General features: G+C 45.5%; 1 protein-coding gene across 4 annotated transcripts in view; it reads right to left on the bottom strand.

Annotated features, from left to right (window-relative positions):
* The window catches only part of NSD1 (nuclear receptor binding SET domain protein 1), a 67,887-nt gene that overhangs the window by 13,416 nt on the left and 41,151 nt on the right, over window positions 1-13,320 (bottom strand). For all 4 annotated transcript variants that reach the window (XM_075057029.1, XM_075057028.1, XM_075057027.1 and 1 more), the window contains exons 13-21: window positions 13,091-13,291; window positions 11,455-11,634; window positions 10,966-11,122; window positions 10,464-10,669; window positions 9,759-9,871; window positions 6,703-6,972; window positions 5,271-5,387; window positions 3,764-3,905; window positions 3,203-3,309 (exon numbers count right to left, since the gene is read on the bottom strand). In XM_075057029.1, the coding sequence (XP_074913130.1) occupies window positions 3,203-3,309; window positions 3,764-3,905; window positions 5,271-5,387; window positions 6,703-6,972; window positions 9,759-9,871; window positions 10,464-10,669; window positions 10,966-11,122; window positions 11,455-11,634; window positions 13,091-13,291 (1,493 nt within the window). The remainder of the gene's footprint in view (window positions 1-3,202; window positions 3,310-3,763; window positions 3,906-5,270; window positions 5,388-6,702; window positions 6,973-9,758; window positions 9,872-10,463; window positions 10,670-10,965; window positions 11,123-11,454; window positions 11,635-13,090; window positions 13,292-13,320) is intronic.

Genomic DNA, 13,320 nt, shown 5'->3' with positions numbered 1-13,320 from the left:
TGGATATAACTGCAAACCCCGCAAATAAAAATCCCGCTGCCAGTCATACCTGAAACATATGTAGCATCTCTACAGTGCTTCACAATATTTGGCAACCAATTTACTACACAAATAGTTCTCATTTTTTTTGAAAGAGCCTGGGAGCCCTGCACCAAAGCCTGGTTAAACATGGGATATATACAATTAGCAACAGCAGAACGAGGAGCCAGAGGCTGCCTGGCATCACTGAGCTCATGCCACCTGTCAGACTCTTCAGGTCCTCGGTCAAAGCAGGTGGGTCTCCTTGCACACCCGTGACTCATGAGGAGTCTCTCCCAGGCCTTCCTGCACTTTTTGACATTCCTCACTCAATTTTCAGTCTGAATTTATCTATGATCAGTATAGACCTATTTGTTCTTGTGTTAACACTCCTCTTTTCCAGCAGAAGTTTTTCTCTCTCCCTGAAGTAACCACCAGGACACACTCTCCTTCTCACAAACCAAACACTTTCACAGTCTGCACCCTCAGTCTTCTGAATGGCTTTTCTCTGCACTTATTGAGTTTATTTCCCCCAAGCACAAGTTACAGAATTATGCACAGTAGTTCAGACGACACCTCACAGGCCATGTACAATGACATCAACACTTCTCCAGAAGAATAGGAAATCCCTCCCAAAGCACCACCCGCATTTGCCTTTTTCACAGCCGCATTGCAACAGCAGCTCAGTCCTGTGGCAGCTGAACTGCACGATGGCTCCTCCACCATGACTGTTCATCGATGAACTTCTCATGGCAGATTTGTTTCTGCTATTACCTTCCAAGTGTGTACTCTGGCATATTGAATCTCTGAACTCCAGCCCATTCCCAGTTATACTTAGCTATTCCTTTGCAGCTGCCCCATCCTCTCCCACACCAACGACATCCGACATCTTTGTGTCATCAGTATAGTTAAATTACCATGCTTTCAACAGCTGTGTTACAGGCAGTAATGAAATAACCACAACTGGTCACAAGATGGGCATCTAAATGGCTTAAGTGCTCTCTTCTCTGGCCTAAGGCTTCCTCAAACGCTGCCCCCCCTGCCCCCCCCACAGCCGCCTCCCCCATTTCCAGCCAGGTCCTCAGAGCACTCCTAACCCCCTAGCACAGATCCTCTCCAGGCTAAGCCTCCCATTGTACCAAACACTCAACTCCACAAAGATGATGCTTCCTGTCCCCAGTCAGTGACCTTATCAAAGCACTATCAGTTTAGTTTATCTAAACAGACATGAGCTACATTTTATGCCATTTTCCACATATCTTCATGTCAAAATATGTGTTCTCCACGCAGAACATCTCTGTGTGCTGAGATGATGCCTACAAGGCGATTTTTGCATCCTTTATTCTGCATAAATATTGGGCACTATTTTCATCACTCTCCTAGCAAGATTAAAAACAAGAGCACCAAAACATTTAAAGACCTTTGTCTCCAGACCTACAATTTCAGAATTCAGCAGCGGTGGTTATCCAGCTGTCCTGCCACTAGGGAGTTACATCTCTTGATTGTTTCCTTCCCCTTCACATGTGGATATTTCTGTTTTCATACCATCATTCCCATTGACAATGGGGACGAGTCAGGCCCTTCTTATCATTGAAAATGCAGGCAGTGGAATCACTCCACCTAAACCATTCCACCTATTCTCAGCCCCTAGTACCTCAGCCAGCTAATTACAAAGAGAACAACAAAAACCTTTCACAGCTAATTTGAATGTCCAAGCAAGGTCTAACAGCTGGACTAAGCAATTCCCACTTGCTCACTGCAGCACAACAGACTCCCAAACATTCTTCCGCACTCCCAGTTAGAAAGGTCACTTTTAAGTGTGAACTTGAACATAATCAGCGAAGTTTTGTCTTGCTGTATCTTCAGGAAGCTTAAAAATGCATCTACTGTGGGATGAATAAAAAAAAAAAAAAAAACCAAAAAACAAAACAACAAAAAAAATCCAAAACAAACAAACCCCAAGGTACTGTTTTCTTGGGTATTGTTTTTTAGCCCATCTCATCATGATGGAATGAGTCACCTCAGGCATCACAATGGAACATTAATGCCAACTAAAGGGCACTTTTCTCCCATTTCCATCATGCAACCTGCAATTCCAGGGCAAAAATGACAGTCAAGCCATGTATAACACAGGAGCAGCACAAAATCAATTAACTTTAAATTGCAGCCCAAAAAAGAACTAAATACATCAGATGTGTAATTCACCTCACCTGTCAACTTCTGAAGGCAAAGTTTTTTTAATCATAAGTTAATTTTTCTGCAGAACTAAGCTCTCTAGAGAATTCACAAAACCATCCCTACATATTGATGGGGCTTAACAACTGTGCTACTGGAGCTTTTAACCCTTAAGTGTGGGTAAGTAAGCCACCAGTATCCACATGCCAGAGCAGAGGGATTACACACTGATTTGGTGAAGCTCTTGAAACAAACCAACAGCTGAGCCATAGATTTAGCTGGTGACAGCTGGGAACTCAGCCAACTGCTCCTGTTATTTCCTTTTCCCAGTGAGAACCAGCTCACACAAGAAGGTAATTGAAATCAATTCCTGTTACTGCAACATTACAGTTACAACATGAAGCTCTCGAAAGTCAGTGAGTTCTAAAAGCTAGTGATTTTTCTACTTCAGATATGGCAAATTTCTTATTCCTGTCTGATGTGTGCACTTCAGTTGCTTAACCAAAAGGAGAAAAAACCAGGAACTTTCTTATTGCAGCAAAGATGGTAATATAGAAGCCTTCTGGCTCTAAAGCAACTCCAAGTCTGAAGGAATGCGAGTTTGCCGGTCTTCCATGCATGCTCACAATTTACTCAGGCCTTTACTTTGGAAAATGGGCTGAGCTGTGGTTTCTTGGTTATACAATGGAAGCCTTTCCCATGCCTGTCCTTTGCCCCTCTAATGTGATGGAAATTGTCATGCTAGTAAGCAGAAAATTCTGAAAAAAATCTTTCATTTACTCTTTTGTTGTAAAATACAATTTCCTGTCATTATTTATAGCAACTCTAATAATTCACGTCTAAGATCCGCACTCTCAGAATGAAAACTTGGATGTTCAACTCATTTCAAGCAGTGCTTTCATGGCCACACTGAAACTAGATTACCCTTCCTGAGATCTCTGCAACAAATGATACACATCTATGCAAAGGGATAATTTGGAAGAACAAAAGCTTAAAGGAGGCATCATACCTTTGGCCGTACTCCTAGGAAGCCACTGCAATTTGGGGCACCACATTTACAAACAGTCTTTCCATTTCCCAAACACTCCAGATTGTAGTTGAAAGTCAGCTCAGTCCCTGGCACAAAAGCAGATCAAAACCAAGCAAGTTGTAATGAACTATGGAGCAGAACATCTTACTGCTGAAGTAAAAGCACTTTTGAAATATAATGACACAAATGACTGTCACAACTACACAAGGATACCAACTATTAATACCCATAGACCTGTGTGGATTGAAAATTCATTGCAACCCTACACTCCTATTGCATACTACAACCAAAAAGAGCATTCAACCCCACACTGTAGCACGCTTAGTTCCATTTCTTGACCCTGTAAATTAGAGCTATGAACCTCCATTTATATCATGGATGTATGTGTTTCATTATGTCAATGCTGGTGTTAAGTCTCATGACTGCCTACGTGAAAACAAAAATTAAGTATCTTCCCAAGAAGCTACAAACCCTCCCCTTTCCTTAGAGAAACACTCCCACGCTTTTAACTGCAGGTACTGACAGAGTGGGGTTCCTTACCAGCTTTGATATTTACAATTGCGAAGAGCCCGACCCGAGTATCGCCATTCACACACCATTTCTGAGTCTCACAGTTTGGCTGGCAGCAATGGTTCATGAACCGAGCGTAATTGCCCTTTGGCCCAGCATCAATGATTCGATCCTGGAATTGCAAAAAATACCCAGAAAAACACATTAATAAACTGTCATTTCCTGCTCAAGCTATTGCAGCACAGGTACCAGTATACTAGGAAAGCATTAATCAGTACTGAAAAGTATGACAATGGAGGCATCCGATGACATGTGCAAAGCACCGTGTTTGTACATGTGTTTTAACCAAGTGTAAGGGACAGGTGTCGCTGTGTTGCCCGGACAATCGACAGACACTCAATCAGTTTCCACACACTGATTTCTCTGGTCATGGCTGGCAGATCATATAGCAGTACAGTCTCCTGCACAACATCATCTTCCTCTTCAAAGACACAGGCTCCTGAACAGCCAGGAAAACACTACTGCTGCTTTCTGGGAAGTTAGCTCTCCTTGTGGTTTCAGTACTGGATAAACACTACACTAAGCACATTTCCAAGGCAGCACTTGTGGTTGCAAACTCCGACGTCTGCTTAAAAGCAAAATACCAGTTCCTGTTTCTTGTTAAGTCAATGTATAGAAGGAAAACAGGAACAGTACATAACATATGAGGTACGCTTCTGTACAACACACTACCATTTGTTAGACCACATCGGAGAAAGCAGCTGCAACTGAGATTTGGATTTGTAGTAACAGGAGATACTAACACTTGGGTTTGCCCCTGCCTTCCACCCATCAGCCAGACAAGGAGAACAAGATAGGATCAGTGTGAATTTCTAGCAAGAAGAGGGGAGAGCCAGAAAGCAGTCACATTGTTACCCTGTCCCATGCTGGACAGCTTCTTCCCACACCTGTTTTCATGATTTCCTTCTAATCTTTCTGAGGTTGAGTGACAAAGTGTGACAAGCAGCTAACAAAACTACTTACCTCTGAAAGCCAGGAGCTCATACCAACAACCTGGCCTCCAGGACCCCTGTACTTAAATCAGCAAGACCTGGGATCTGAACTTAAAAGAAGGTCTCACTTCACCTGATACTTGTACATCTGAGGGCTGATGCCTTCTCTGGCAATACCAGCCCAGTTCTGGACTCTCCAGGGTTCAGCTGCTGGGAAGGAACCCAAGGTTACCAAATTCACCCTGTTATGCTGAAGCAGGATCTACTATCCTCAGACAATTGCCCTCAGACAACTGCCTTACCTCTTCTGAATAAACTCCAAAGAAGTCGGTTGAGACTTTCCTCCTAATCCTAATATCCAACCTGAAGCTTCTCTACTGCACGTTAAATCCATTCTTTCGGTCTTCTCTTCAGTGGAAATGCAGACCAGGTCATAAGCAACTCCTAGCATCTTTTTACTTGCTGGAGAATACCACTGTCATGACTTGCTTGCAATCATTTTACTTCTGTCTAGGATCCTGGCAAAAGAAATTCCTGCCACGTACCTTATCCAGTGTCAACATGTAGAAATTGGTGATGTCATGCTCCTGAGCATAGCGGATTCGGGCTCGGCACTCCTCTTCATCAATTAGTTCCCCAACATACTCATTAACAAATTCACCCTGCCAGAGAGAAAACAACAAGCTGATAAGACAAATTCCCTCCAGGATGGAGGGACATCCACCTTTGTGCTAAAACATAGTTCCTGTTTCCTCTGTGGAAACCATTTCCTAAAAATCTTCCTCTGTGCTTTGTAGCCAGTTTGACCTATAATCTTCACTAGGAGCCCTGAATCATACATACGCTCAACAAACAGCTTGAAATACATTAAATAAAACAACAATGGCCACCAGACTATTTGTGCTATGGAAAGAATTAACATTCAGGGACAGCATAAAAGTAAACCACAAGCACAGTTCATTGCTGCAAAGCTCAAAGCACTGCATAACTGCATTTCAGCTGGAAACATCCTTTTGGGAACCAACCACACCGAGCAGCACGATGCACCTAGGGCACCTGCTCCTGCAGTGACTCCATGGAGTTCCCCTGCAGTGAAGTACTGCAGAGACTGTACTTCAACACTCAGAAGGAACCCCAGCTCTGCTCCATGGGGGCTAATAGGTGCCTCCATTAAATAACCGAGTTTTGCTGTTTCCAGACTGTCTGCTGAAAGTGAAATGTAACAGGCACAGGGAATGGCAGAGAGATCCTTTAACCTGTATCACAGCAGGCAGCAAAGCCTAAACAGTATGGACTCACATTCTTCCTTCTGCTATCAAGCCCTCCCCTGTAGCATGTCGTCCCTACTCCTTTTTCAGACATTCTTCTCCTACTATGCTAATTGTCCTCTGTTTCACTTCACCCCTTTTTAGCTTTGGGGTTCTCTTTGCTTTAACATTCTTCCTTCTTCATTCAGCACAGATGTGTGTCCACAGAACTACTGTTCCCTGGATTTAAAAAAGTACATACAAGTGTTTTAGCTGGAGATAACCAGTTTCAGCAATAATAATAGCCATCTCCAAGACATTATCCTTTTGTAAGAGACAAGCCCTGGTTTCAGTTTCTGATACAAGATTCTCATGCTGGAAAAGCCTGGCTATTCAAGAATGCTCCCTGTCTGGAAATCCTCAGCATCGTCTTCAGGGCAGTGTTCTGGTGTACTCAAAGCCCATCATCCATACGAGCAGACAGACTGAGCAATCACCTTTTTCTCACCCTGTGGAACATCAACATGCAAACCATTTTCTTGGTTAGCTGAGCTAAAGCATTCTTGTCAGGACTGGAAAAGTTAAATTTATCCATTTCTTTCCTACATAGCATTCTACAGCAAGAAGTCTTCAAATTATGGAAGTTGGTGATTTTTCAAATCTATTGAAACCAACACTGATTAAGAGAGAAGTGGCAAGAGAAAATTAAATGCAGAAACAGAGTACGTACCTTTCTGATGTCTGTTTTGGCTTGCAAGCCCCAGCCTCGTGCCAGCGTGCGGAAAATTTGTACCTCAGGATACTGCCGCTTGGAGAAGCACTGGTTCTGGCAGCGCTCCCCAGCAGGGCAGACCAGGGGGTGGCATTCATAGAGCAACATGCGATTGATGCATTCGGAATCCAGGCCACATGGGTTTTCATCTGTTGGTTTGCAGTTGCAACGTGGTATCTCGGACAAGTCTGCAGTGAAGATCTGAACCTTCCCCACCGGCCGGTTCACCTTGAACGCACACAAATGACGTTAGCTCTTAAGAACAGGTTATCCCGATAGTCACTTCTACACTCAACGCTTGCCTACGAGTTGACAGGCTGCAGTGTGAGTTAGTTACAGCGAGGGGCAGAAGAACAAAAGTACAAGCACATATGTACTTCTGGGCGCACAATTTCAAGAGATACACGGCTAAGAGGGAAGAGCTAAGGAGGAGGCAGGTCCCCCATTAGTGTCACCTGGTGCAGCGTGTATTCTGTGACCCTGGAGCAGGGAGAGGCTGCCAAGTGCACCCCTCCCATCACCACTGTGCCTGCATCCAGCCCAGGTGGCCCAGCACTCTCATTGGGTGCACACCATACCTGTGACCGACACCAAACCATTTTCTGCATGGAACAGCACCTTCTTCAGTCTCTTGAGTGTCAGGTCCGTTTCCTTATATTTTCCTTACTGCCCTGTTTTTTTAATCTGTTACCTTCAAGCTTGTTTTTTTGCTCTCAGCTGTCACTATGAGAACCAGGTGGACATGCCCATGCAGGACAGAGTACAGAGGGCCTACCTATGCACCAGGCCACAAGCAGTTAGCTCCCTACCCAACCGTCCTGCAGATGTAAATGAAAGAAACACCAGACAGGGCTGGGGCTGGAAGGCCCAAAGAGGAGCTCAGAGATAAGCCAAGGAGCTCTCTAAAAACCACTCCAGAAGGAAGCAGAGTGCAGCAACAGGTGGAGAAGCGACTGGTGTGTCTGTGGCATAAGCAGGGTCCTTTGGTTTTGGTTAAAGGCTGCGAATGCTGAAAGGCAGGCAACAGAGAGTCAGGACTTTTGAGAGAGATACTGAAGAAAAGCTCCTTGCTGTTCTTTGCCCAGGTAAGCAATACCATCAGCTCCCTTTCCTCTCCCAGAATACAAAAGGAGGGGATCATTTAGCGAAACTATTTCAGCCCCCCACTCCAATTTATTTAGTCCCACCCACTGAGCAAAGTTTCCACACTGGCAGCCTGCCCGAGTGTCGTGGTTTAACCCCAGCCAGCAACTAAGCACCACGCAGCCGCTCGCTCACCCCAGCCAGCAACATAGCACTGTACCAGCTACTAGAAGACAGTTAACTCTATCCCAGCTGAAACTAGGACACCGAGGCTGGCCTAGCCCTGATCCTCCTCTTTTGTTTAAAAGCAAACCCTTCAGAACTCCCTGATTAATCTCTTCAACACAGTCTCCCCTTTCTCCTAGCATGCCCTCCCACCTCCAACTTTCTTCATAACTCCTCTGCTGTTTCCCATCCCTTTCTCAGACTGTTAGCTCATCACCTCATTAAGAGTGACGAGTCTCACAGGATTAGGACCGTCCACCACCAGGCAGACAGAGGTGCTCTTGCTGGGTCTGGCACCACCACCCCAAGTGACCATGGTGTCTGAGTGTGGTGCCCCTTAGCACGCATGCATGCCCACCCAGCAGGCCTGCCCTACTCCCTGAAGCACTGTTAGTACAAACCAGCTCCAAAACAGGACGACACTTGCACTAGCTACAACCCTGATGTGATGAAGGATTCCAAGCATATTTTGCAGCAGCCTCTCATGTTGGCACTCCTTGGGATGGACCCCGAGGTGCTGAACCCCTTAGAAGGCCAGGATGGGAGCAGATGCAGCCAGCTTTGGCCACTCCACCCCAAAGCCTTCTCCAATTCACTGTATGCTCCTGCAAACTGCTTTGCTTTCAGAAACAAACAGCTTGCACCCAGACCTCAGAAGAGCTGCCATGACTAATGGCCATGACTATTATTATTTATATTAAAGGGGTATTTCAAAGGCTCCAAACTGCTTCCAGAGTTCCTTCATGTTGTGGCCAGAGATAGGCTTAAAAATACCTATAGTGAGAAACTGTATTGCCACCATTGAAGCTGCCTGGCCCACACTGCTGCCACAGCATTCAGTTGTGTTCTTTACACTGTACAGTAACTCATGCAGGATATATCTGCCTGCCTAGAAATCCTAGCTAGAAAAAAAAAGTGCCAGCAATCAGTTAAGCTTTCACAGTCTGTCACGTAAAAAAGGGAAGGAGCAGACAGAGGCAATGAAGAAAACAACACAGTCCCTGAGTCACAGGGTTTCTGATGAGTCTGGACCTACATCTCAAGCACATACACCCACTTGGCCCCAGCTCTCGTCTCAAGTCACCTCCATCCTGTAGGACTTCTACGGCTGCTCCAATTCAATCTCAAAATACAGCCCTAAACATGAAGAGTTCCCCAAAACTCAGCAAAAGGCCTGATATTCCAGCACACACACCTGCTTTAGTATTTCTGTTCAGTCACCAACTGATAGAGATATAAAACAATAGCAGAGATGAAACAAGATATTGTGGGTTACCATCCTCCACGCAGCTCTGCTCCACTGCACCCTGACCATCTTCTATCTTGCACCACCTGGGATGCCCACCTTGCCATCAGTAGCACACAGTACTTAAGCATATTGCATATTATTAGCACTCTCCCTTAAGTTCCCAAGGTAGAGAGACGCTCCCCTCAGAGCACACAACTGACATGGAACAGCACAGAGATGTCCAGACCTGCTCCAGTAAATCAGAGTACCTCTATTACTGGTGTCCATGTTCCATACAGCTCTGCGCATATGTGAATCCTTTCTGTGGAGGATGACTGAAGATGCCAAGAGGACCAAAGTAACCTTCAAATGCAGCCAGATGCCCAAACAGTAGAAATTTTTCTATATACCTGTAAATCACCTTCACCGACAGCTTAAGACTTCTCTTCTGTACCTGTCCCCTCCCACTTGCCCTCACCTTGATATGTTTGTAGGGAGGAGGTTTCTTGTCATTCTTTTTGTCTTCCTGAAGCTGTCTCAGTTCTTTCTGTGCCTTCAACTCTTCAAATCTTACTGCAGCTTCCTGAAGAGCTATGTGAGAGAACAGGCTGTGTTATGAGGAACTCCCTCTGCTCACACAGAGCCATGCTGCCAGTGTCTACCCAGTGCTAACAGCTCCACAAGCAAACCTCCCTGGCTGCATACTTCAGAGGCAGAGGTTCACTGGAGTGGGGTGAAGAAAAGGCCAATGCAGTAGGGCAGTTGCTAGAGTTACAGTAAGGGACCTGCCCATGGGTGATGAAGCATCCAACTGCCTGCTAGCTTTGCCTGCTTTTGGGCAGAGGTGTCAGGCAGCTGCATTCACCACAACCAACTGCATTTTTGTAGACAGATACTGACCGTACTAAACACAGGGAAGCTGACAAAGCAGCTGCTCACTCAGATTTAGAGCAGCTATGTCAGAGCTGGAGAAACATTCAAGATCTGCACACCTTTCTTCCCATCTGGGAGTCACACCAATGAACATTCTGAGTGCACTGGATGATAGATAAGCAGCAGCTCATTCTACAAATTTCATTTCACTTTAGCTCTAAGACATTTTTCTCTGTTACAAGAATGCCACTTCTCCAAATGGGAATGAAGAGAAAAAGAACATGTACCTCCCTGGATGAAGACAAGTTACCTTTCTTGTATATGCCATCCACGCCCTTCCCCATCTTGTCTTTGCTGCTGACATCACCCTCCATGTAAGGGAACACACGGGCCTGGTGCGTCCACAGGTAATCCTTGGAGCCGAAGAACAGCACAGGGAACTCACCGATGTCATGTTTCATTTTCTGGATGTTGACAGGAATTGTCCTAGGATGGCAAATCTCAGCTGGCCACCACCTGCAACACAGGGAAGGGCAGATGAAACCTCTGGCTCCCCCACTTCCAACCACCTTAGAAGTATGCTACTGCATGGGGACATGGGGAAAAAGTGTGTGAGGGCTACCAGCAAGGCTGGTGGGGACACAAGAGGCTACTGGAGATGGAAAGCACGCATTTTACCGGCTGCTACATGCATGCAAAAAAGCCAGAGGCTGCTGCACTGTACCCTGCAGAGAGACGCAGCTTCTCACCTCAATCACCACGAGCACTGCATGAAGAAGGGATGAGGACAAATCTGTTCTACCTTCACCTACCTGTAGCGCCCAACTTTCACCCAGACTACTTCCTTGTAGTGTGGCTTTTTGCCTGCCTTGCAATCATTACAATACCAGCTTCCCTCTGGCATCTCAATGTTTAGACACTCACGGTGAAATGCAGCTGGGCACGACTCACAGCATAAAAGGCTGCCCCCTGCAAAGAAAAGGAGGAGGAATATCAGAGTCACTGTGCAGAAGCCCTGGACTCCACACTTCCAGACAGACAGAGCTGACAAATGGGCATGATGCTCTTCTGCAAACCCTTTTCAAAAGCTGTGCCCCACTCATGCTGCAAAAAGAGCCCTTCTAAGGATCTGAAAAAAAACCCTAGCCTGAAGTTGGACTTAAATTGGGACGGATAGGAAGGCAATCTGTTCTCTGCAGTTCTCACCGGCACGCTCTAGACAGGCAAAGTTTCTGCCTGCTCTAATGACTTCTTGTCAGGGCATTCCTTGGTGACAGGGGACCCAGTGCAGACTGTCTCACCTTCTGAGCAGACAAAGCACCAGCTGACGTTGACGTGCTCATGGTTGCGACAGCCCCTCCGTGCAGTGAAGTGATTGGGGCAGATGATGCTGTTGGAGGCGAGGACCACGGACCCAGCAGCAAGGCAGAAGTCGTTGGAGTGGTATGCAACAGGACACCGCACACAGCGCATCAAGCGACCTACCACCAGAACATGGCGGGAACACAGTGAACCTCTAAAGGAGGAAGACTTTTTGTTTCCTGACAAAACTAGCCTCTATTAGATACCTAAGCTCAAAACGAGCAACCATAAGTGATCTTTGGAAAAGGAAACTGACCTTTAATTTTTACAGACTGTCCATGACATACTCACTGGATTCCTATTAAATTATTTAATATAACAATATATATATAATTATAAATACCTTTTATATCTATTTGTACACAGCATATATAAAATTGTGTTACTTGGAAGTGAAAAACCTCCTGCATGCTGTGCAGAAACAGCTCAAGAGTTCATAGACTAGGACTGCTTCCTATCATACACAAATAATTAGTAAATCAGCTCAGACAGTAATTACACAGGAGGTGTTCCAAGTGCTTAGCTGCACATAATGAAACCAATCCGCATAGCTTCTGAAAACATAGGCACTTGCCTCTCCACTTTATCAGATTTTACCCTGAAATTCCAGAACAGAGAATTCAGAATTGCCTACAGGCCTAATTTATCCAAGGTTTTTGGGTGTCTGTTTTCAGTTCCTCACAGGAGACTATAAAGAGGGAGAAGAGGTGGGAGGAAATGGGTAAATCTGACCACCAAAAAGCAGCAGCCAGAGGAACACAATGCAAATGTTCAGTGGGGAAGTGGTCAGCTGTGGGCTTTAGGCCTCAGTATTGTCTTCTACACCAAATACTGATATGTGGGGGGAAGAAAAGACAACTTTAACGTAGACCCTGAGGATAAAAATAGAGCTTGTCTTATTGTCACTTGTCTTCAGATACCAAGGGTTTAATGGAAGGCAGCTTTAGAAGCAAATATACAATGCTATCACATAAAAGTTTTAAGTTTAGTCATGTGAGATAAAGGTCAAGGTACTGCTGCAAACAGCTCAAACAGATGTTTGCCTGAGAAGCTTAGCCCAAGGGTGTCGCTACTACAAGACAAGAGTTTGCATTATAAAAAAAAAAAGAGAACTAGAACAGTATCATAGTTTTTACTACGCTGCTCTCTATGCCATTGCCTTGATAGCCAGTGCTGCTAAGCAGGCAGCGTCTACAGCACTGGCACAGCGAAACGCACGTAGGAGAAACATGAGAGTGTCTGTACAGCTCCAGAGACTTATTCAAAAACCCAGAGAGGCGTGTGGCATCGCTGGACATGCAGCATCGCTGGACGTGCAGGCATCCAAGCGTCTGGACACACAAGAACATTTTAGTTGCCATGTCTGACCATCAGGAGTGCTCATGAGCAGCAACCTCGCATACCGGCACCACCTTTTCCACTCCCCTGAGAGAAGCTATTCCTCAGCAAACACTACAGCAAGCTCTGCAGCAAGGACAGAAAATCAACATGAAGAACTAGTGGACAAGGTAACTACACAGTGGACAGGTAACAAAGGAAAAGCTTCTAACAGCATCCCCTAGAAGATGTCAGTACCTTTAGATGCAGAGATGTTTGCTGGGTTAGCAGCATGACAAGTCATGCATATGTGCAGGGAGCATCGGAAGCCCTTGTTCTGCATGACTGTGGGCGGATACTTTTGTATGCATGCTTCATGGTAGTACTTCCCACAGAGGGGCAGCAAGCACCGTTTTACATCTTCCCCGCAGCTCTTGCACACAAAGCAGGTATGGACTCCTGGAGAAAGAGCAACAAACACGACACCA

Source organism: Buteo buteo, chromosome 24, assembly GCF_964188355.1.
Source record: "Buteo buteo chromosome 24, bButBut1.hap1.1, whole genome shotgun sequence".
Lineage (NCBI taxonomy): Eukaryota > Metazoa > Chordata > Aves > Accipitriformes > Accipitridae > Buteo > Buteo buteo.
The sequence above is the reverse complement of the archived record's forward strand: the minus strand, read 5'-3'. Positions and strand labels throughout refer to the sequence as shown.